Source organism: Artemia sp. Qi Xiang Cuo, chromosome 18 (assembly GCF_049724085.1).
Source record: "Artemia sp. Qi Xiang Cuo chromosome 18, ASM4972408v1, whole genome shotgun sequence".
Taxonomy (NCBI): domain Eukaryota; kingdom Metazoa; phylum Arthropoda; class Branchiopoda; order Anostraca; family Artemiidae; genus Artemia; species Artemia sp. Qi Xiang Cuo.
The window spans coordinates 669,342-692,737 of record NC_142811.1 but is presented as its reverse complement, the minus strand read 5'-3'; the positions used below and the strand labels follow the sequence as shown (position 1 = coordinate 692,737).

The following is a 23,396-nucleotide window of genomic DNA, read 5'->3' as shown; positions in this document are numbered from 1 at the left end:
TCTGATAATTTAATCACAGTGCATGTCCGTTATATATGAAATCTCAAGGGTGAATTGTTATGTAATGGGGAAAATCATATGTAAGCACGTCTCTGATTGGCTGAGAAGGGAGATGTATCCGACTCGATGATTGGCTGAGAAGGAAACACGTGATCTAACTGTTTCCGGGAAAGTCATAACATTTGGCAAATTCCTGTTTTTCAAATTCTCACTGACAAAAACCATTAAACAGACATGAATTGCTGTTGACATACATAAATGTGACAAAGTCCCTGTTTTTCAAATTCTCACTGACAAAAACCATTAAACATCCATGAAAACAGACATAAATGTGAGAAAATTCATGTTTTTCAAATTCTCACTGACAAAAACCATAAAACATCCATAATTTGATGTTGACATCCGAGAAAAACATCAAATAAATCGAACAACACACATATCCATCCATGAAAACAACCATAAATGCGACAAAATTCATGTTTTTCAAATTCTCACTGACAAAAACCATAAAACATCCATTAAAAACATAAAATAAATCGACCCACACACATAACCATCCATGAAAACATACATAAATGCGACAAAATTCATGTTTTTCAAATTCTCACTGACAAAAACAATTAAACATCCATGAAAAAAATAAAATAACACGACCAAAACACATATCAATCCAAGAAAAAATACATAAATTTGAAAAAAGTCCTTTTTTTCAAATTCTCACTGACAAAAACCATACACCCCGTGGTTCTCGGGCCAATATATGGTGATAAAAAAAGTTGTCGGTGGCAGCAGGGGTTGGCAATGGGAGTAGCACCCCCTCCTCTACTTGTGCCGAGTAAGTATTAGACATAAATCCCCTCTTAATCAGTGTTGTAGCTTGTGTTAATTGCTGAATAACAGCTAAATCATTTTTTGGGTAAAAAAGTTTTGGTAATTTTTTGACGTTTCGTAAAAATGACATTTTTAGGGCAAATTTTTTGACCATGATATGAGAGGGATAGCAGTAATAAAATCAAAGCTGAACGCTGATCCATTATTTAAGGTCAATTTAGCACTGATTCAATACCCGTTACAGGAAATGCGTAGTTTCTTCCAACCGTCTAAGACCTACTGTTAGGGAGACCATGTTCTATTCTAATCGTCTTATAGGTGAAATAAAAACAGAGCAAAATATATTCTCAAACTTCTGTATAAGATTCCTTATCTGTAGAATCTTTACGAAACTTATTCCAATGTCAATTAAAACGAACTTAATATAGATTAAAAGCTGAGAAATGGCCTACCTATGACCCATTATTGACATTCTTGAGGTATCAGCAGGGAAATTTTTTGCAACAACCTCTGATAGTTCCTCCGTAACAAAAGAGTACATGCGGTATTTCTTCCATTTATCTACAGTTGCATCAACATAAAATCCAGCACCGCTACCGAAATCCCAACTATCATCTTCTCCTTCAATATTCAAGCCTCCTAGAAACAGGACAGAAACAAATAACGCAAAAGTTAAGACCTTAGTTCTTTTGACACAGGCGGGGAAATAAGTAAAAGAAAGCATGTCACAGATCAAATTAAAGTCAGAATTATGCGACTTGCGCATCAGATGATTTAAAAAATTCAGCGATTGGTGTTAATATTTGGAGAGAAAAAGAAGAAACATTACAACAAAATATTTTACGAAATCACAAACTACTAATGAAAATATTAAGTTCTGATTATTAAAAAATAAATAAATAATAATAATCAAGTTTGAAAGTTTCTGAACCCATAGGCGTTTCTGAAATCAATAGATATATCCAGATACGTCCTATTGACAACTTGAATGCATCTAGTGTCTTATGATTTAGTATAAAATCCCCCTCCACATTCCCTGAAATTTTCAACTTAATAACCTTAGCCTTTCATGGAATATTACAGATAAGCCTTTTGACAACCTGGATGCACTATGCCATTTTTACAAGCAGGATGCGGTTAAAATTTTTTGATTAATTCAACGGTTCAAGTTGTAGTAGTAGAAGTTGCAATCAGAGTCACAATTGCAGTGGTCCTAGCAGTACTAATAGTCATAGTCGAAAACTGTAGCAGTTGCAGTCGAGAGTTGTCGCATTCGCGGTCGCAATCTGTCGCAGTCGGTGTCAAAAGTAGTTGCAATCGCAAGTAGCCACAGCAGCAGCCGAGCCGAGCTGCATTCGTATTTGCAATCATAAACAGTTCCACTAGCACTCACAGACTGTCACAGTCGCAAGTATTCACAGTCACAAATAGTTGTGATTGCGGTCCAAGCAGTGGTAGTAATAGTGGTCCCGAAAGTTTCAAATTAATACCCTTAGAGGTTCCTAAGATATTGCAGATATACCCTTTTGATAACATGGATTCAAAAAGCGTCTTTCGATTTTGTTTAGCATCAATCCCCCAAAAAGTCCCTAAAGTTTCACCTTAAAACCCATAGCCTTTTTTGGCATACCAAGAATCAGATCAAACATTCCCCCGTTCCCAATGATAAATCCTGTTCGTAAACATTAGGCGGACTCCATAATTTGCAACCTTGTCCCCAGAGGCTGTGGGGGGCATAGCATCCCCTGATGCATAGTTATTAGACCTTCAGACCTGAACAAAAACGGATATTTTATGATCATGGTTGCAGCAGTAGCTGCAACCTAGTAAAGAGCGAACCCCAGCCCATAGTATTCCAAAATTGAAAAAACACGTTTTGAAAAGAAAAGAAAAATAAAGTGCCTAATGAGAAAAAACTGTCTGATACTGATTCAGGAATGGTAACTTCGATTAATCTTAAAAGTAAAATGGTATTGCAAAAACAAATTTATGATGATTTCGAATTGCCTCAGATCCCTCGAAAATCATATAGCATCGAAAAATTGTACCATTGGAGCCAGAATGGTCAAAAATCTTGTATACGATAATTACAGTCCCCCACCTTGTACAACAAGGAAAACTACTTTTTTGCATAGGTAGCACTAATATATCTCCCTTCTTTTTTTTTTTACCAGGGGTCCAGGGCTAGTGGGTTACCAGAATATCATAGAGAGATATTTAATGGACCCTTCGAACGGAAATTAAAAGTTCTAGTGCCCTTTTTAAGTGACCTAAGAGGTTGCGGGGTAGCTAGGGCAGTCACAAACAGTCATAGCCGCAAATAGTCACAGTCCCAGCACTTGTGACAATAGTGGTCCGAAAGTTTCAAGTTAATACCCTTAGCAACTCCTAAGATATTACAGATACGGCCTTTTGATAACCTGGATGCACGTAGTGTCTTTTGATTTTGTTTAGCAACCCCCCAATATTCCCTGAAGTTTCACCTTAATACCCTTAGCCTTTCTGACACACCCAGGATCAAACATTCCCCCTTCCCAATAATAAATCTCGTATGTAAACCACTAGGATAACGAGGTCATTTGCCCTCCAAGCCCTTCTAAACATGCCCTGAAAGTTTCAGCTTAATACCCTCAGACGTTTCTGTCTAATTAATGTAAATTAATTTATATTAATAGATATTAATGTAAATTAATAAATAAATCATAAAACGAGTGAAACTTAAATTGAATATACAAATCAAGCTTGAAACAAACAAAAATCACCACAACAAGAATTTGGGTATGACCTCCTTCTCTCACTGTATAAGTCTAAAGCCTACTGCGTCATTTTGTGACAAATATTTTCTTTTGTACTTATCTCTGAAAATAAACTTTAAAATTATAGTAATATTTTGAACTGATGAGCTTTCAGCAATTAATATCATTATACATCAAACATTCAGTTTAATTTATTAGCTCTTTTTAAAGTTGTTAAAGACGAATATAGTTTCACTACAAACAAGTGTTTGGATTCTGCCTCCTTTCCTAACTGTAAATAAAAACCAAAAACCTACTGCGTCATTGGCGCCTAACTGAAAACGGATTATATTACAAATATTTTCTTTTCCAGTTCCTACAACATTGAAAATAAAAATATAATTACAGCGAAATAAATTATTGAACAGATGGATCTTTCAACAACTAATATCATTATATATCAAATATTTAATTTGATGTTGTTAATACTTTCCAAGACTGTTCAAGACACATATAGTTTTCAGTAAAGCGCTAATGACACAGTAGGCTTTAGACTTTTACAGTAAAAGAAGGAGATTATACCCAAACTCTCGTTTGTCGTGATTTTTGTTTGTTTCAGGATGAATTTACATATTCAATTTAAGTTTCATTCGTCTTAAGATTTATTTATTAATTTACATTAATATCTATTGTATGTTTGTTTGCATTGATTTTTTATTTAATTTCAGTTCGTTTTAAGTTTCATTTGTACTTCATTAGGAAAATATTTTTTTCGTCTTAGGCCTAAGCTTGATTTTCATATTCAATCTAAGCATTGCTCGCTTTAAGATCTATTTATTCATTTATATTATTACTTGTTTTGTGTTTTTGCTATGATTGTTTATTTAATTTCTGTTCGTTTTGGGTTTCATTTATTGTTTAACAGTATTTTCTGGTCGTTTTGAGTTTGAATTTTAAAAGGTATTTGTATCTGCTGAGGTTAAGTTTAAAATTGCCTTTACTTTTCTTTGAAAAACTTATTTTTTCGAAAATTTTTTTTTAATGAATTTTTGTTCGTTTTTGATACAAAAAATTTCGAGTTTTTAAAAATTCCTTATTCCAAAATCAAACTTTAAAAAAAAATCAAATATTCATCAAAGTATCAGAACTAATATCAATGTAAACAATATCAGGTTGAAAAAATGGGTTTTTGTCAACCTCAGAGTTTTTATTATCTGATGTTTGAACTATTTTTAACAAATTTGCTATTTCAAAATATTTATCGGATGGGCTTGGTGAAAAAGGGCGTGGGGGGACTAGATTAAGCTTCGATCTATTTTGACTCTTTAAAAGTGAACTAGCACTTTCTATTTTCAATTAAATGAGCCTTCTCTGAAGTTTATACGAGTATCCCTTCTATAAAAACCATATAAATCTCCAGAGTATAAATTACAACGCCTGTCCCTCGGCCCTCGGAGGTTGTGTCGACCCTGGAGTTTCGATATCTGATGTTTGAACTATTTTTAACATAATGGTCACCTCAAATTTTTATCGGATGGATTTATCCATCCGATACGCCCAAAGGCATGGAGGGCGGGAGGGGCTAGCTGCCCTCCGATCTTTTTCACTCTAAGAAAATGAACTAAAACTTTTAATTCCCATTCAATGAATCCTCTCTGAAGTTTATACGACTATACCTTCCATAAGAACCATATATGCCCCCAGAGCAATACTTACAACGCCGACCCCGGCCCTGGGGGGGGGGGTTTTGTTAACACAGGTGTTTATCTCATATAATATTTGGTCTTTTTTTAACTATATGACCATAATTCAGTCGTCTTTATTACACAATATTTGAATTATTTCTAAAAAAATTATTCCCTCAAATTTTTTATCAGATGTATTTGGGGGGAAAAGGGCTTGGGGGCCAGTTGCCCTCTGATCACTTTTGACGCTTAAAAAGGGCTGGACTTCAATATCCAATCAAATGAGCCCTCTCCGAAGTTTATACGAGCATCCCTCTCATACGAACAATATATTCCCCAGGGCATAACTTACAACGCCTGCCCCCGGGCCCTGGGGGATTGTGGCGACACCTGAGCTTGTTTATCTGACTTTTGAGAAATTTTTAACTTAATGTATATCTCAAAATTTGTATTGGATGCATTTGGGCAAAAAGGGACGTGGGGGGCTAGTTGCCCTCCAATATATTTTGACTTGAAAAAACTTAACTAGAACTTTCAATTTCCAATCAAATGAGCCATCTCTGAATTTTTACGAGCATCCTTTCAACAAGAACCATATATTCCCCAAGGACATAACTTACAACACCTGCCCCCGGGCCCTGGGGGGCTGTGTCGGCCCCTGAGTTTTCGTTATATGGTCTTTGAGCTATTATAAAAAAAGCTATCTCAAAGTTCTTATTGGATGGGTTTGAGGAAAAAAGGGCGAGGAGGGGGGGGGCTAGGTTCCCTACAATCTCTTTTGACTCTTAAAAAGGGAACTAGAACTTTCAATTTCCAATTAAATGATGCCTCTTTGCAGTTAATACGAGCATCCCTTCCATAAGACCCATATATGCCCCCAGGGCATTACTTATAACGCCTGCCCCCGGGCCCTGGTGCGTTGTGTCAATGCCAGAATTTTTGTTATATAATCTTTGAACTATTTTTAACTAAATAGCTATCTTAAAATTTTTATTGGATACAATTGGGAAAATAGGGTTTAGGGGGGGGGGCTGTTTACCTTTAAATATCCTATGAAGCTTAAAAAGTGAACTAGAACTTTCAATTTCCAATCAAATGAGTCCTCCATGAAGTTTATACAACAATATTTTCGATAAAAAACCTTATATGCCCCTAGGGAATAACTTAAAACATTTGTCCTGAGGGCTGTGGGGGAGTTGTCATCCTCAAGGACCTAATTTCCAGAACTTAAAACTACGTTTGATAAAATGGCTGTCTCAAAAATTTTGATTGGATGTGTTTTGGGGAAAAGATGGGCGTGAGAGGGGGGTTAGCTGCCCTCAAATCACTTTCGACTATTAAAAAGGGACTCGCCCTTTGAATTTCCAATCGAATAAGCCTTTTTTAAAGTTTCTAAAACACCACCTTCTATAAAAACCTTATATGCCCCCAGGGTATACCTTAAAACCCTTGCCTTGAGGATTGTGGGGGAGTGTCCTCCTCAAAAAAAATATTTTCTATGTGGAAATCAACTACGCTGAACAAAATGGCTATCTCAAAATTTTGATTGGATGTGTTTGGGGGAATGATGGGCGTGGGGGGGGGGGGGCTAGTTGCCCTCCAATTACTTTAGACTATTAAAGAGCACTAGCCCTTTAAATTTCCGATCGAATGAGCCTTTTGAAGTTTCTACGACAACGCCTTCTATAAAAACCCTATATGCCCCCAGGGCATAACTTAAACCCCTTGCCCTAAGGGTTGGGGGGGGGAAGTGTCCTCAAAAACATATTTTCTATCTGGAAATGAACTACGCTGAACAAAATGGCTATCTCAAAATTGTGATTGGATGTGTTTGTGGGAATGATGGGCATTGGGGGGGGGGGCTAGTTACCCTCCAATCACTGTTGACTATTACAAAGAGCACTATTCCTTTGAATTTCTAATCGAATGAGCCTTTTTTGAAGTTTCTACGACAACGCCTTCTATAGAAACCTTATATGCCCCCAGGGCATAACTTAAGCCCCTTGCCCTGAGGGTTGTTGGGGATTTTCCTCCTCAAAAAATATTTTCTATCTGGAACTCAACTACGCTGAACAAAATGGCTATCTCAAAATTTTGATTGGATGTGTTTGGGGGACTGATGGGCGTGGGGGGGGGCTAGTTGCCCTCCAACCACTTTTGATTATTAAAAGGGCACTATCCCTTTGAATTTACAATCGAATGAGCCTTTTTGAAGTTTCTACGACAACGCCTTCTATAAAAATCTTATATGCTCCCAGGTCATAACTTAAAACCCTTGCCCTGAGGGTTGTGGGGGAGTGTCCTCCTCAAAAACATATTTTCTATGTAAAAATCAACTACGCTGAACAAAATGGCTATCTCAAAATTTTGATTGGATGTGGTTGGGGAAATGATGGTCGTGGGGGGGGGATATTTGCCCTCCAATCACTTTCGACTATTAAAAAGGGCACTAGCCCTTTGAATTTCCAATCGAATGAGCCTGTTTTGAAGTTTCTACGACAAGGCCTTTTATAAAAACCTTATATGCCCACAGGGCATAACTAAAAACCCTTGCCCTGAGGGTTGTAGGGGAGTGTCCTCCTGAAAAATATATTTTCTATCTGGAAATCAACTACGCTGAACAAAATGGCTATCCCAAAATTTTGATTGGATGAGTTTGGGGGAATGATTGGCGTGGGGGGCGGCTAGTTGCCCTCAAATCATTTTCGACTATTAAAAAGGGCACTAGAACTCTCAATTTCTAATCGAATGGGCCCCCTCTGAAGTTTCTACGACCATCCCTTCCGTATGAACTCCTTTGGGGAAAAAAAATAATAAAACATTGGAGCCGTATGGCCTTTACTATAGGCAACGCTACAGCGTTGCCTCTGACTAGATGCTCATAGTTTCTTTCGATTTAGTTCAACATACCCTTTAACAATCACGCTTATCACCCTAGTTTTTTTTTCTAGTAAATTTTTTGGAAATCAAAAATTTGATTTCCAAAAAAAATAGCTAAGGCTGTATCTAAAATAAATATTCACATTAGAATACATATAAAAGCATATAGTTTTACATATATAGTAGAAATGAAACACTCAATTTTGTAAAGTTTAATTACTTTTATTTACTTTTCTCTCTTTTAATTACTCCAAAAATAATATCCCGCTTAAATCGAAACATTATGTTTCTTGCTGGATTATTCTTTCAAACTTAATACTTAACGGGTTATTTCACAATAAAAATTATTTATACGTTGACTCGAAGTCAAACATTTACATATACATTAAATCACTAGTTAAAACTTAAAGTAAATTAAAACATAGTATATATATATATATATATAAGCAATGTGTAATAGCTTACACAAGTATTGTTTTTTAATTCGCAAAACTAGATAGGATATTTAACTACTGTTTAAAACTTAAAGCATTAAAAAAAAATAATGCACGGCATAGATTAGCATTGGAATTAATTCCAATTATTATTTTGTTAATTGCTTATGAAGTATTAATGCAGAATACTTCTTGAATGATATAAAAATAAAAAAACACAAATACTCAACATTTAATTCACTATATTTACATGGATAGTTTAGGTTATATATATATATATATATATATATATATATATATATATATATATATATATATATATATATATATATATATATATATATATATATATATATATATATATATATATATATATATATATATATATATATATATATATATATATTAACCAAAGTTATGTTGGTACTTAATTGATAAAAACAAATAATAATTATGTACCCTAATAATTTATTTAATCACTGCAATATTTTTCTTTTTACAATTTTTAATTAAGTCCGTCAAGACATATGATAAGTCCTGACTGCAATTAAAATATTTACAAAACAAAAGCAACTCCAACAAATAGATTTATGCACTATAACTGATAACTGTGATTAGCCTCTATACAAGGCCTTGGCAATAGTTCACACAGCGTGATTTTGCTATCAAACTTTTCAGACTTTTGAGACTTCTAATTCTTTTTGAATTTTTGGTAGCCTACTTGATACAGTTTTATAACGTTTTTGTCTGTAATCTCTCTTTTTTCAGCTCTAATGTCCTTTTGGTATAAGGCTCCCTTTACAGTTTAGATCTGATAAGCTAAAAATTTTTGCTGTTCACCTTATACCTCTTATGCCATTATCAAATGACTTTGCCTGTACTCTGAAGGTTTGCTTACCAGGGCTGCCTTCTGGTAGCTCCTTATAACGTTTCCAGGTCCTCTTGTCATGGGCTACAGCTAAAAGGACTATTCTGAACCTGCACACACAATAATTAATTAATAATTTATAGTATTGCCACACTTTTTGATTTGTGGCCACAATTTTCTCTTGGGCTATTCTTTTTTCAGAAAAGTGGCCCTTCTGCAGAAAATGCCTGGCCTTCATGGCACACAGTAATTTAGTTTTAGACATACAAGTGACAATGACTATTTTCATTTTAACTTCCCCACTTTTTGTGGTCCTGTATTTTGTTTAAACTTAAAATTAAGTCATTACTAATATTTTGTGTATTATTTTATTTTTTCATGCATTTTTATTCGTTTTTCTCAAAACGACTCCCACATAAGAGAGCATCATTTTCTCCTGTCTACTTGGAGCATTTCTTCAATATTTCTGTAAATCTCGGCCCGAGTTAGCCACTGTAACGGTGGCTCCGTAGTATTGATGCTACTTATTTTGTACTTATTTAGTACAATTTTCATGCTAGTTTCATACTAGTTTCATACTAGTACAATTGTTCGGAAAGTTCAATAAGTACGTATAACAGAGTTTAACTGACTCCGTTCAGTTTCTTCTCCTTTTAATTTTGTATTGCTATATTTTAAACCTTAACCTTTCTATTTTTTTTGTATTATTTACTTAAATGAAGCCTAAGGTTTTTTTTCAATTTTTATTCCATTTTTTTCAGTAAAATAGGTCTTTTCTAAGCCTATATTTATACGTTGCATGTTTTTTTTTCAAAAACCTTAACAGGTTTTTATGCTAATTGCCCTTCTATGGTCAAATTCATTATCTCCATATTTTTAAGAGGTGGGGGGGGGGGGTGTCTAATTTTTGCAACCTTATTTTTTGAAATTATTTAAATTTTTCTGTCCAAAAGTGTTTGCGTTAGAAAAGTACTGTATTTTTTTCAGCTGATTTTTAGAACATTTTTAATTAAGTTTTGCCCCGTATTTGCTAGTTCTCATTTCTTCATAAAAATGTAAGTTTTTACGATATCCTGATTGCCAATTTTATCCTAGCTTTAATTACTATTTTATTTTCCAAAGAAAGAGACAATAATTCCCTTGGCAAGGCTACATAGCTTTGAATGCGATTTCCACTATCTGTGGTTTATTGATAAGCTTAAATCTGGGAACGTTGTATGAATGAATTTCTGTTCATTACTGCAAGTTCTTTTGTTGTGTCCTGTTATATTTTATTTTCATAGAAAAAGTGGAAGTTTCTGTTAGGGTTCAACGGATTGGGATTTGGGTGTTTGGGTTGGCACAGGTGAAAACCAATTGTTTAAACTAGGATTCTCCTGTGCCAATTCGTTTTCTCAGATCCAACACATCGCTAGAGTTAAAATTATTATCTTGAACTATGAATTGTGGTTTGCTTGTGACGATGGGGTTAATTTTTTGGCTTATTTTTAATGGATTTTGTCGTTGGCTTACTCCTCCTGGTAAGTTTTAGGTTAGAACATATTTTTATATTATTTTCGGTTCTTTTCACTTAGCACCCATTTTTTCATTCTAAGCTTATTCTAAGTTTCGCTTAAATCTTTATAACGCTTAATTATTGTCTTTAATTTTTTTTTCACCTAGTGTAACTAATAAAAAAAAATATATTATACTATAACTAATTTTAATAAGATTACAGCTAGCTTGTACATGTATTGCCCAATTAATGTAAACTCTTGCTGTTTTTCCTATTATAATTATTTTAAAATTCTTCAAAAACAATTTTTTTTTAATTCTACTGGAAGTGTCACCTCAGGCAGAGATCAGTAGATGCATTGCATGTACTTAACAACGAGAAACCAGCAGTGATTGAACTTGCTCCAAATTTGCTAGCTTCCAGTGACCCTATTTCCGTAGTCAAGCCTCCTTCGTTTTTTTTTTCACAACCCCCAATTATTTTTTTTAATATGCATATCAAAACAATTGTATTTTAATGCTGATTCTAAATATATAGTGTTTATTAAGTTTACCTTAACCCGTATAAAGTTAGGAATTTGAACGTTAATTATTGTAATGTAAACTGTAACGTCCTGTGTAATTGTTTCCGTAATATTATGTCTATTTAGTTCCTGGATACAATCTACTTGTAGTCTAATTTGAAAATAAGAGACAATTGGCTTCACTCTATTTGATTTCTACTATCAGACCGTGTTTTATCTGATATACACTCTATATGATATTCGACTAAACTTTACTGATTTATAATCAGACTAGACTTGAGGATGATTCGTCATTGAGTAACCGTAAGAGCGGACCAGAGTTATCAATATTAGCTATTCCAAAAGGATGTATTGCCTTCTCTGTTTGTCCTAAAGTGGCTTATATTCTATGTAAACAAGCATAACAGTTTTCATACACTGGTAGCTTTACATCCACATGGCTCGAAAGCAGCCATGGCTTAAAATTCAAATTAGAACTTTCTTCGGACGCATTTTGTGTGGCTAATTCAGAATTTGAACTTTTCCTAACACCATTATTCAGATGAAGGTCCTCAATGACCTGGTGTCTGCAGGAAGTAAATTACTTATCATTATGATTCTTCTTAGACTTAGAACGGCTGCAGATACAGTTTTAAAAAGAAGAACAGTGTGTTTTCAGGAAGGTTAGAAGCAGAGGCAAATCTCCAGCATTTTGTTTGGGGGGGGGGGGGCAAGAGGAGTCCATATCTGGATAGTCAAAGGGCATGAAACGTATAATATTTTCTCTCTCCACATTATGGCTTACGAACTAGAGGCTGGATTAGTCATTAATTGTGGGCATTTCTTTTTTATTTGTCAGAGTCTAGTGTCTGGTCCTTCAGTAGGGGGCGTGGTTCACCCAACCTTGAGAGCCCCCGTACTGAGGGACCAGACACTAGACTCGGACAAACAAAAAAGAAATGACCAAAATTAAGTGACCAACCCAGCCTCTAGTACCGAGAGATATCATAAGTCATTATTCCCTTATTTTACTCGGCATTTTAATTATATCACCTTAAGAAGTATTTAAGGTAGTATATTTCAGGGATTTGTCTGTGAGTGTTTTTTAATATATTTTTATGTTGTGCATAATTAACTTCAATGTGTATATGACGTACCTTTTATAAAAAATTTTATATTCATTTATGATGCAGTCTGTAAAATACACTGTAACTACTATAATTACGAGCCATGTGACCTGGCACTTGACATATATAAATTTTATTTATGACTCATTTTAATATATAGACCTTGAAACAGCACTTGCTGCTTTAAATTTTTGTGTTGCTGTTAATTTGTTTTTTGTTTTTCATCCTTGTGTTGATTGTCTTTTTTTTTTGTTACGCTGACATGCTAATGTTAGCTGTATCTACTATAGTACATTAATATCACCAAACTCATCAAACACCTTATCGCTCTTAATAACTTAAGCTAAATGGGCGCCAAGTGACTTGCTGCGTCTAGTCGCTGATTTTCTTTCCTAGCGGGAACAGTACGTTTTCGCTCTTAGCAAAGACGATTCAAATTCTGCATTTCTCCCAATCACTTGCGGTGCCCCTCAGGGCACTAAATTAGCCAGAATTATTTTACTCGCTGTGATTAAATTCATCCTACGTACTTTCAATGACGGATATAATTTCGTTGATGAACTCAAATACCTACTAGAAGGCCAATCAGCGATCCCCCTTTTTGATCCTAGTCTACCTACGGTTTATCAGAATGAATGTGAGCGAGCTATCCTTACCCTCAATGAGCAGAAGTGCAAGGTGTTGCATTTCAACCCTCTTAAATCGGACTTTCAAGGTGCCCCTACCTTGTTTAAAATAGTTGGCAGTGAGAAAATTCTGGGGGTAATTTTCTCCATTGACTGCAAGTTCAACAACCACTTAAGTGACCTTGTGCAAAAAGGGTATGCAGCACTGCAGTCACTGATTACCATGAAGCGGTTCCGGTTCAGTGTGAATTCCATGAAGCATGCCTTCAAGACTTATATCCCACCCATCATTGAATATGCGTGCCCAGTGTGGGGTCCTGGTGTACAGTTGAGTGCTGGGATATATCAAGATATCGAAGCTATCCAAATTCGGGCTTGTAAGATTATGCTGGGTCAAGCCTTCACTACTTATGACAATGCACTTAAGGTTCTTGGCCGACGCGGACCAGGTCAGGGTGGTGCCTGGCCCGACAAGTATGTAAGCCGCCCGATCATGAAAACATCTGAATATTGGCGCGTGGAATGTTCGCAGCTGCAAGCTGGAATCCACGCAACTGCTCCTTGCAAGGAAGCTGCAGAAGTATAAAATCAACGTTTGTTGTCTGTCAGAAACGAGACCTAATGATGTTCTGTCCAAAAAGTTGACCGTTTCCGAATCTGACTCATTCCAGTTCTATAACTCGGGTCCCAATGATGGTTCCGGCCAGCAAGGAGTTGGGTTCCTAATAGACGGTCCTACTGCATCATGCGTCACCTCTTGGGAGCCAGTGTCACCAAGGATCGCCATGATCAGACTGAGAGGCCAAATTAGCCACATAACCATAATCGCCGTGTACGCTCATATAAGGGACAGTAGTGACACGGTCAAAGATGCCTTTTATTATGACCTACAAAGAATCATCGACAAGACACCAAGGCGTGACATGCTCATTGTAGCTGGAGCCTGGAACGCCCGGCTTGGCAGAGTAGACCCCGACACAGCAGCAGTTATTGGCCGCCACACCGTTGGTGACAGATGCATCAATGGAGAAAGGCTCTTACAGCTAGCCAGATACAACAACCTATGCGTCACAACACTCTTTGAGCACAAGAGACTCCACCTCGTTACATGGCGTTCGAACGACGGCGTAACAACAGCCCAGATCAACCCCATCTTAGTCAGCAGAAGATGGAGGAGCTCCTGCACAGATGCCCGGGTATACAGAGGAGCAGACTCAGGATCTTTAAATGGATCCGACCACTATCTCCTCACTTGCAAAGTCCGTCATCACCTTAGTAGGCAGAAGCGACAGAAGGCAGGGAAGCACTTCGATGTTTCGAAACTAAGATGCCCGGAAATCAAAGCCGACTTCGAGTTAAAGCTAAGGAACCGGTTCGAAGCCTTGAATCGTCTCTCACTCGTCGATGAAGAATGGGTGCAGATAAAAATTGCGACAGATACAGGACGTAGCTGAGGAGGTGCTTGGCCACACAAAACGAAAACAGCGAGCCTGGATCTCTGACCACACCATAGAACGAGTTGAGAAGAAGCGAACCCTCGTGGGAGGTGCAAAAGAACCCTTAAAAGTAGCCCGCAAAGCAGTTAAACAGTCACTGAAACAGGACAGAGAACAGTACTGGTCAGATCTGGCGAATGAGTTGGAACAAGCGTCCGGAAGCCACAACAGCAGGAAAATGTTGAAACTACTGAAAGAAGCGACAGGAAAAGCTCCTGTAACGGTTGACACACTGAAAGATAAGTCCGAAGAACTCGTCCGAACAGAAGAAGGACGCATGGAACACTGGCGAGAGCATTTTTCTGAGCTACTGAACCCTGTCAAACCCCCGCGCGATCTACCTGCCTTCTCGAGTGCTGCTAGAGAGCCCTACGCAGTAAACCTCGATCCGCCAAGTATTGCGGACGTACAAAAAGCGTTGAAGTGCATAAAAAACAATAAAACTCCTGGAGAGGATGGGATCCCTTCTGAAATGTTCAAGGCCTCACCAACTCTACTATGCCACCTAACCGACCTGTTTGTCCAGGTGTGGACAACGAAGACCTTCCCAAAAGACGGGAAAGTATCAGTCCTCGTTCTGCTATACAAAAAAGGAGATAAGGCCATTTGCGGAAACTATAGAGGTATCTCCCTGATCGACCATGCCATGAAAATCTTCTGTGTCCTTCTTTTGAATCAATTCAAAGACGCACGTGACAAGTTAACCCGTCCTGAACAAGCAGGTTTCAGACCAGGCAGAGGCTGTCCAGAACAGATATTGACGATTCCCCTCATCCTTCAGCAGTACAGCAGGTTTCATCTACCTCTTCTCATCGCCTTTATTGACTTTGCAGCTGCCTTCGACTCTCTCATCAGAGAGGAGCTATGGAGAATTATGGCTGAAGACGGTGCGCCACAGGAGATCATTGAGATACTCTGAAATGCTTGTAAGGACACTGCGACTTGCGTCCGTGTTTTCGGCAATGACACCCCTAAGTTTCCAGTGGAGTTTGGGGTAAAGCAGGGAAGCCCCCTTTCGCCTATATTATTCAACTACGCGATAGACTGGATCATGTATAATCCAATGAGAAACCACAGCGGAATAGTTTTCGGACAAATAGCTGGTTTCCTCTAGCCCCTGACAGATCTGGACTTCATAGACGACATTGCTGAGCTCGAAACTACCGCCGACAGCTTACAAGACATGATTGACGACACCTCTGAGGTCTCAAAGCACATTGGACTAGTCATCAGTGGCGCAAAGACTAAAGTATTGGCTCTCAACCAACCTGCTCCTTGCCAAGTTACCCTCGAAGGTGAGCCAATAGAAAGCGTTGGGGAATTCAAGTATTTTGGCTCTATCATAAAACCAGATGGCGGAGCTGAAAAGGATATATCTGCCCGCATAGCAAAAGCCTGGGGAGTCTTTACTAGTCTGAAAAAGCATTATGGACCAGACGGGAGATCTCAACCAAAACAAACGTCAGAATCTATGGTGCAACTGTTCGAGCAGTACTACTGTATGCTTGCGAGACATGACCGATCAAGACTGAAGTTGCGAGAACTTTGGACGTGTTCGACCACCGCTGCCTTCGTTACATCCTCCGCATTAAGATATGGGACAGGATTTCCAATAGTGAAGTAAGGAGTCGCTGTGGCCAATCAGAAGAGCTATCGCTTATCATTAAAATACGTCGCCTGAAGCTCCTCGGCCACACATTGCGCCGTCCCGAAGGCACGATATGTCGATACGTCCTTGTCTGCGAACCATCCCCCTCCTGGAAACGTAAACCAGGAGGACAAAAGAAGAACCTGTGGCAAAAATTCAAGAAGGACCTGGAACCGTGGGGAGGATTCAGGAGACACAGTCGGAGATGGGACAAAGACTGGCTGAAGATAGCCGGAGAAGCTGCAGCCGACAGGTCCAAGTGGTCGTCGGAAGTCATCCCAAGATCCTTTGGTGCCGGGCAGGACAGTTCATCGTCTGGTTCCCGCCGAAAGTAAAGTAAAGTAAGTAAGTTATGTCCTGTACCCGGAGACAATAAAAGCTCAACCCAGTGACGTGCCGTACGACTCGCTACCAGCATTTCCTTGTCCCCTTTTTTACAGACATGGTCAACAAATTCTACGAAAAGTAATACGGTTTTATTCATTTTTTGTTGTCATATTTGTTATTTAACTTCGTCGTATTTGTAAAAACCCTTGGTATTAGTGCTTTTAGCGCTAAAAAGAGTAAGTTTAATAAAATATGTCTAAGTCTATACCTCCCTCTGATCACTTTTGAAGTTTTAAAAAAGTACATTAAAACTTTCACTTTCTAATCAAATGAGCTCCTTCTAAAGTTCATAAGTAGATCCTTTCCATACGGACTGGCTCCAGAATAAAAATAATACAGCGAAGCCTTATGAATCTTTACTATAAGCAACGCTAGATTTTCTCACCTCTGATTTTCTTTTCGGATCATTTCTTAACATAATTTTCCATTAAAATTTTTCTTGTTTTAATTTTTCAGCATCGATTTCGTAAAGGACAAGTTCCAAGCCACTAATCCTGAATCAGATTTGATAAGGTTCATAACAGGATTAAGTGTACTATCGTTGACACGGACAGCCCATGTAACAAAACCCTTGTGCATCTGACCCTAGGTGCAACTGAATTCTCTTGTAACTCAACACCCGAGCAACTCAACCGTTGTGAAACGGAACCCTCGTGCAACAAAGCCCCCGTGAAACTTAACCCTCGTTTAGGCGAACCTCTTGCACCTGAACCCTTGTTTAGCTGAACCGCGTGCAACTGAGCCCTTGTGCAACACAACTCCTGTTTAACTGAACACTCGTGCAACTCTACAATTGTTCTTGTAACAAATGTTAAAGTACTGGTAAAGGGTAAGTTACGCTACTAGTCATAACAGAATAGCTACAGGTTACAATTATAGGCAAACACAAGCAGCCTAAAATCGTTTGGAACATTTTGGAATTGGGATAACTCCCAGTAGTTAATCTTGCATTTTGCTATAACCCAAAACCACTTCCTAATATCATACCAGGTAGTTGGGTTGAAGCAGGGGTGTAAGTATACGGATGTAACCCAGCTTAAACTATGTCAGGAGGCGTGATTCCTTTAAAACCTTGATATGGTAGCTCCTTGATTTCCTCTACTGAGTAATACCAATACCAAACTTGAATTCAACACCTCTGAGTTACTCCGATTGCAATCCTAACCAGAAAATAGGGCAAAATATGCATGTAGTAGTAGAAACAAGCAACCTACATTTATTCACTTTAAGATCTGGCAATAAGTTAACTGAACAAAAGACATCTTCTCCCTTGACCGTGAAAAAGAGGGTGTGAAACAAAGAACAACAAATCACATGAAACTATATATAATTAAAAAAAGAACAGCAAAGAACAGGTGTGAACAACAAAGAGGGTGTGAAACAAAGAACAACAAATCACATAAAAATGAATATAATTAAAAAAGATGTGATAGGAGGAAAATTGTGTGTGTGGAATTTTCTATGGCTGGTCACCCATTTTAGCCAACATCCGGGAAGAAGTGACTCATCCTTCTCCCAACAAAGCTTATGCATTTTTAATAGGTGTATAGCCTAGATAATTTCGGAGACCACACTGCCTTTCCATGACGATAAATAAAAGTTCAAATAGGGATAAAATCCTTTTAATAGACAGTGATGTAATAAAAATTTACAAAAATACCAGATATTTCGGTCACATATACAGTGACCGTCATCAGTAGTTTTACTACTGATGACGGTCACTGTATATGTGACCGAAATATCTGGTATTTTTGTGAATTTTTATTACATCACTGTCTATTAAAAGGATTTTATCCCTATTTGAACTTTTATTTAGGTGTATAGCCAGAGTGACTTAGTTTCGCATTTAATCCAAAACGTAATTATTAACCAAAAGAAATTTACCAAAGGACGTGAAAAAAGGACAAGGAAAAAGAGACACTTATCAGATGGATATTTAGGTGTTCTACACCCAACACCTCCATATCCTTTCTACACCCAACACCTCCACCTCCTTTCTACACCCAATACCTTGTTTCTAGGACAAATGGCCAGTACATGTCCGTCTTGGTCAAATATGAATTAATTACATCTCTTCTTGTCTATCTGAGATTTGGTTCCTCTTGATTTTTTTGGTACTTATGCATTATACCGCCAACACTCAAGAAGTGAACTGGTATAAGGCACCCTTATACTGGCACCTGGCCTTTAGCCAGGATTTGTAAACTCCATTTGACGTAGTTTTGTTTAACCCTCATTTATATGTAGACCAGTAGGGTTAACTTTTGTTGTTAGTTCATTCGGATTATATTGAATACTGTCCTGGCAGAGAAAGAAATAACAATATTATTTGGAAAGTTACAATCACAAATTGCAAATATTAAAGGCATACTTGCAAAGCCTATTTTTGGCAGAATCCTTGCCAAAATCCTGGCCAACATCCTTGACAAATACCAGGCTTAACTTATAGCCAGTCTGACTAGTGCAGTATTGGAATCAAGATACAGAGATTCAACCATGTTCAAAATATTCTTACAGATTGAATAAGTTAAAAGAATTTTCAACGCAGCCTATCAATGCACAGAGATATGCTTTCCAGAAGTCTATAAATGCTCAAATTATTGGCACATGCCATTTGTTTACTTATTCCAATTGGAGATGTAAGCTAAATATCCAGTTGCAACAAGAACAACTTTGGCAAAAGTCTTGTTGCTTAATTCTTAACATCAAGACCATTTGAGTCTGGATTCTACTAAGTAAAATCTGACACAGGACTTTGACTCCAAAAGACTGAATGGTACAACTGCTCATTTAAATATGAAGCTTCCCATGAATGGAAAAAAAAATAGTCTTAAAAATTTCAGGAATCTTTACCTGTGGTTTCTATGATATTTTACAAAAGTTACTTTTCTTTTTATTTGTACAAAAGTATTTGAAGGGATAAGATACTTGTAAAGATAAACACCATTTTTGTCATAGTCTATTAACATAGACAGTGCAAAAGTCAGCAAGGGGCGCAGCTTTTGTCTTTGAATGACAGGCACCACAAAACGTATCAATACATATGGCACCAGAAACCATATCTATAGATATGGTATTAAATGTCATGCTAAATGTTATGTTTCTAACTAGGCTATGCTTTTTAAAAACCAGTCATCTAGACTACTTCTATAGTCATCTAGGCATCTAGACTCTTAATTAGAAAATAAGGATAAAACATTTTGTTTTACTTGCAAAGCAGCAGTTTTCACTAAATAAGATTGCTTTCCAGCGCGTCCTAACTTACTATAGGCTTTGAAGTAGCCTACTAATAACTCGAAAATAAATGAAAAAAGATGTAAAACATACTTGGGCTTGTATCAGGACCAACAACAATTAACTTATGCTGTGCAGCAAGTCTTTGAAAGCCAGATTTCTCAATAAAGTTCTTTTCGGTGCAAGTTAACCCAGAAAGCCAGAATACCACAGGAAATTTTTCTTTTGACTCATCTAATGTTGGAGGAAGATATACAGAGAAGCTAGTTTTACTTCCTAGCTCTTTGCTGAAATAAAGAATAGACTACTAAAATCAAAAGCAGTATCAAAATCTTAAGTCAAACTTTCTGTGAAATCTTTTTGATGAAGCATGCTCAATTTATGCTTCCTATGCCAGGACAGATCCATAGCTTTTACATATCCAATCATCAAAGAATAGATAGAAATACAATACACCAAAAAAAAGAATAAAGAAATAGAAAAGGTTGCAAGTCAGATAAATTACAAAAAAAGCACATCAAGTTTTTAAAAGAATTTTTAGATTTAGGAGTCAATGCCAAAGATGGTACTTAAAACAGGTCAATCTTATGGTGAGATTAAAATTTTTTTAGCTTAGACGATAAAATGCAATCAAAAGTGTATTTTTCAACCACATTTTTTGGAGGGGAGTTTTAATGGTCAAGGGAGGGAGAATGCATACATAGAACCTCAAATTTTTCTAATGCACTGTTAAAAACAATACAGATATCAGTATGCTTGGATACAAGGAAATGGGACCTCAACCTCCCTTTGGAAGCAGCTATATTATGTTTAGGTTACCATGCTTAGAATAATTAGAATTTAATTAAAATTAAAAGAAAATTAGTCATTAGCTGCAGGATCTAGAGTATAGAAACATTCTAGAAAATTAGGTTCAAACTTTGAACTATGCACAAAACTTTGTCAATTTTTACGTTTTAAACTGGCAATACTTCAAATTACAAAGCAACTGAGACAAAATTTCTTTTAGCCTACATATCTTTTAGCATTTTCAAATTTTAATTTAAATACATTTTCTGCATATCTAATTGAAACCAAGGCTAACCACGAGAAACAGGAATCATGAGTAACCAAATGGCCATCTCAGACAAAAAAAGGCAATTTAAGTAAATAAGGCATTTCGACTGTCAGTATCTGCATTGCTAATTCAGACACTCTGTTTCAAAAGTTGAAATACTGAAAATTATCTCCAAATACACTACAGGGTATCAAAAATGAAAATTAGAGTGGTTTCTAGCTGTACTGAATTAGCAATGAACAAAAATACTATTAGTAATCATTCAAGAGCACTCAGATCCAGAGTTGATCCAGCTCTAAAAGGGTGCCTGTATAAATCTAGGGGGGGGGGGGGGCAGGAAGCGTCAAATGATTTGCCCACAACCACGAATTGCACTCCCGGCCAAAGGCTTCAAATCAGGAGATCAGCACCTGCATAACAGAGACCATTGGTCAACAGGCAAAAAAGTTGTTTTTTTTAAGTAACTCTTCTGAAGGAAACATGCTAATAAAAGTAGCTACATTATTTTTCTTCTTTCATGCTCTGTTTCAATGCAACAGTAATTACCCTACCAAAGTACCCCTCCCCCCGGTATTACCATACATACTTGGATCAGGACACAAGGTCTTCAGCTCTCCCTGGCACTATGAATTGATAGGAGGTTAAGCGCCTAGCCCCTTTCTCTTTTTTTCCTTTTTATTCTCTCTTTGTTACTTGTGATACCCAAGTTTTATGTTCGTTCGATTTTTTTTGTTTCCTCTCCCTTTTAACATGTTATCTTTTAAACCTTTTTAACGGTAATTTGATTTCACTCTTTTTTAGTTTTTACCTTTTTAACTTTCTGACATTTTGCTGCTTAATTTTTTTGTACTAATGAATGGTTTTGCCATTCTGATATTGTCGTTTTTGGCATTGTTTTGCCAGTTTTTTAGTTGTTGTGTTTTTTTTATGATTTTTGTATTTTGGTTTTATGAGTCAGAAATGCGAATTCGGTCCTTCGGGGCTTGTGATAGATGTTTTTTGAAATAAATATCTTATCTTTATCTTTACTTGGTTGATTAGGAGCACTATGGAAATCTCCAGCCATTGTTTGTTCCATCTTCAACTAGGCAAAAAAAACGACTGCCAATGAGGTTTAACCCTACCTTCACTATTTACTTGCTCACTATGCCTTTTTTTCTGACGTGTCAGAGGTTTACAAGAATACAGCCCTGCTTCACACCAAGATGAATATCAAAGTATGAGAAAGTTCCCCATTCACATGCACAAACCCAGTTATAGTATGTTTGAATGAGATGCATAAGCTTCTTAGGAACACTGTCTTCTTGCATTGCAACTTATATGTCATCATAAGCAATCAAAGCCAAGTATCATATCATAGGCAGCGCAATAGCGCCGCCTAAGTAAAGAACAATGTTGGCACAATGTATTATTTATTTGTTTCTTTCTTTCTTTCTTTGTTTAGATCAGGGCACTTCGTATCGAAGGAATTGTCATAGAAACTTCAAAAAGGGTTCATTCGATTGGAAATTGGAAGGGCTTGCGCCACTTTTAACACCCGAAAGTGATTGGAAGACAACTAACCCCTCTCTCATGGCCACCATTTCCCCAAACACATTCAATCAAAATCTTGAGAGAGCCATTTTACTCAACCTAGTTTTAAGTTCTAGAAATTATGTCCTTGAAGACGACAAACCCCTCAGGGTAAGGGTTGTAAGTTATGCCCTGGGGCGTATAAGGCTTTTATAGATAGCGTTGTCGTAAAGGTTTTTATAGATAGCATCAAAATTTTGAGATAGCAATTTTGTTCAACATAGTTGAAAGATGTAGAAATTATGTCTTTGAGGAGGACACTCCCCCCACAGCCCTCAGGGCAAGGGTTGTAAGTTATGCCCTGGGGACAAATAAGGTTTTTTATAGAAAGCATTGTCGTAAAAACTTAAAAAAGGGCTTAATAGTGGAAAGTGATTGGAGGGCACCTAACCCCCCTCTCAAGCCCACCATTTTCCCAAACACAAGCGATCAAAATTTTGAGGTATCTATTTTCTTCAACGTAGTTGAAACTTTTGGAAACTAGGTCTTTGAAGATGATAACCTCCTCAGCGCCCTCAGGGCAAGAGTTGTAAGTTATGCCCTGGGGGCATATAGGTTTTTTTTTTTTTATAGAAAGTGTTGTCGTAGAAACTTCAAAAGGGGCTCATTCGATTGCAAATTCAAAGGGCCACTGCCCTTTTTAATAGACGAAAGTGATTGGAGAGCAACTAACTCCTCTTTCACGCCCAGCATTTCCCCAAACACATACAATCAATATTTTAAGATGGCCATTCTGTTTGACGTAGTTGGAAGTTCTTGAAATTATGTATTTGAGGATGACAAACCCCCCACACCCCTTAGGGCAAAGGTTAGGGCAAA

General features: G+C 37.1%; 1 protein-coding gene across 1 annotated transcript in view; it reads right to left on the bottom strand.

The window, feature by feature from the left end:
• LOC148941102 (S-formylglutathione hydrolase) overlaps window positions 1–23,396 on the bottom strand; it is a 70,016-nt gene that overhangs the window by 22,021 nt on the left and 24,599 nt on the right. Inside the window, exons 2-3 of the mRNA XM_089104648.1 lie at window positions 20,042–20,235; window positions 1,284–1,470 (exon numbers count right to left, since the gene is read on the bottom strand). Of these exons, the coding sequence (XP_088960774.1) occupies window positions 1,284–1,470; window positions 20,042–20,235 (381 nt within the window). The remainder of the gene's footprint in view (window positions 1–1,283; window positions 1,471–20,041; window positions 20,236–23,396) is intronic.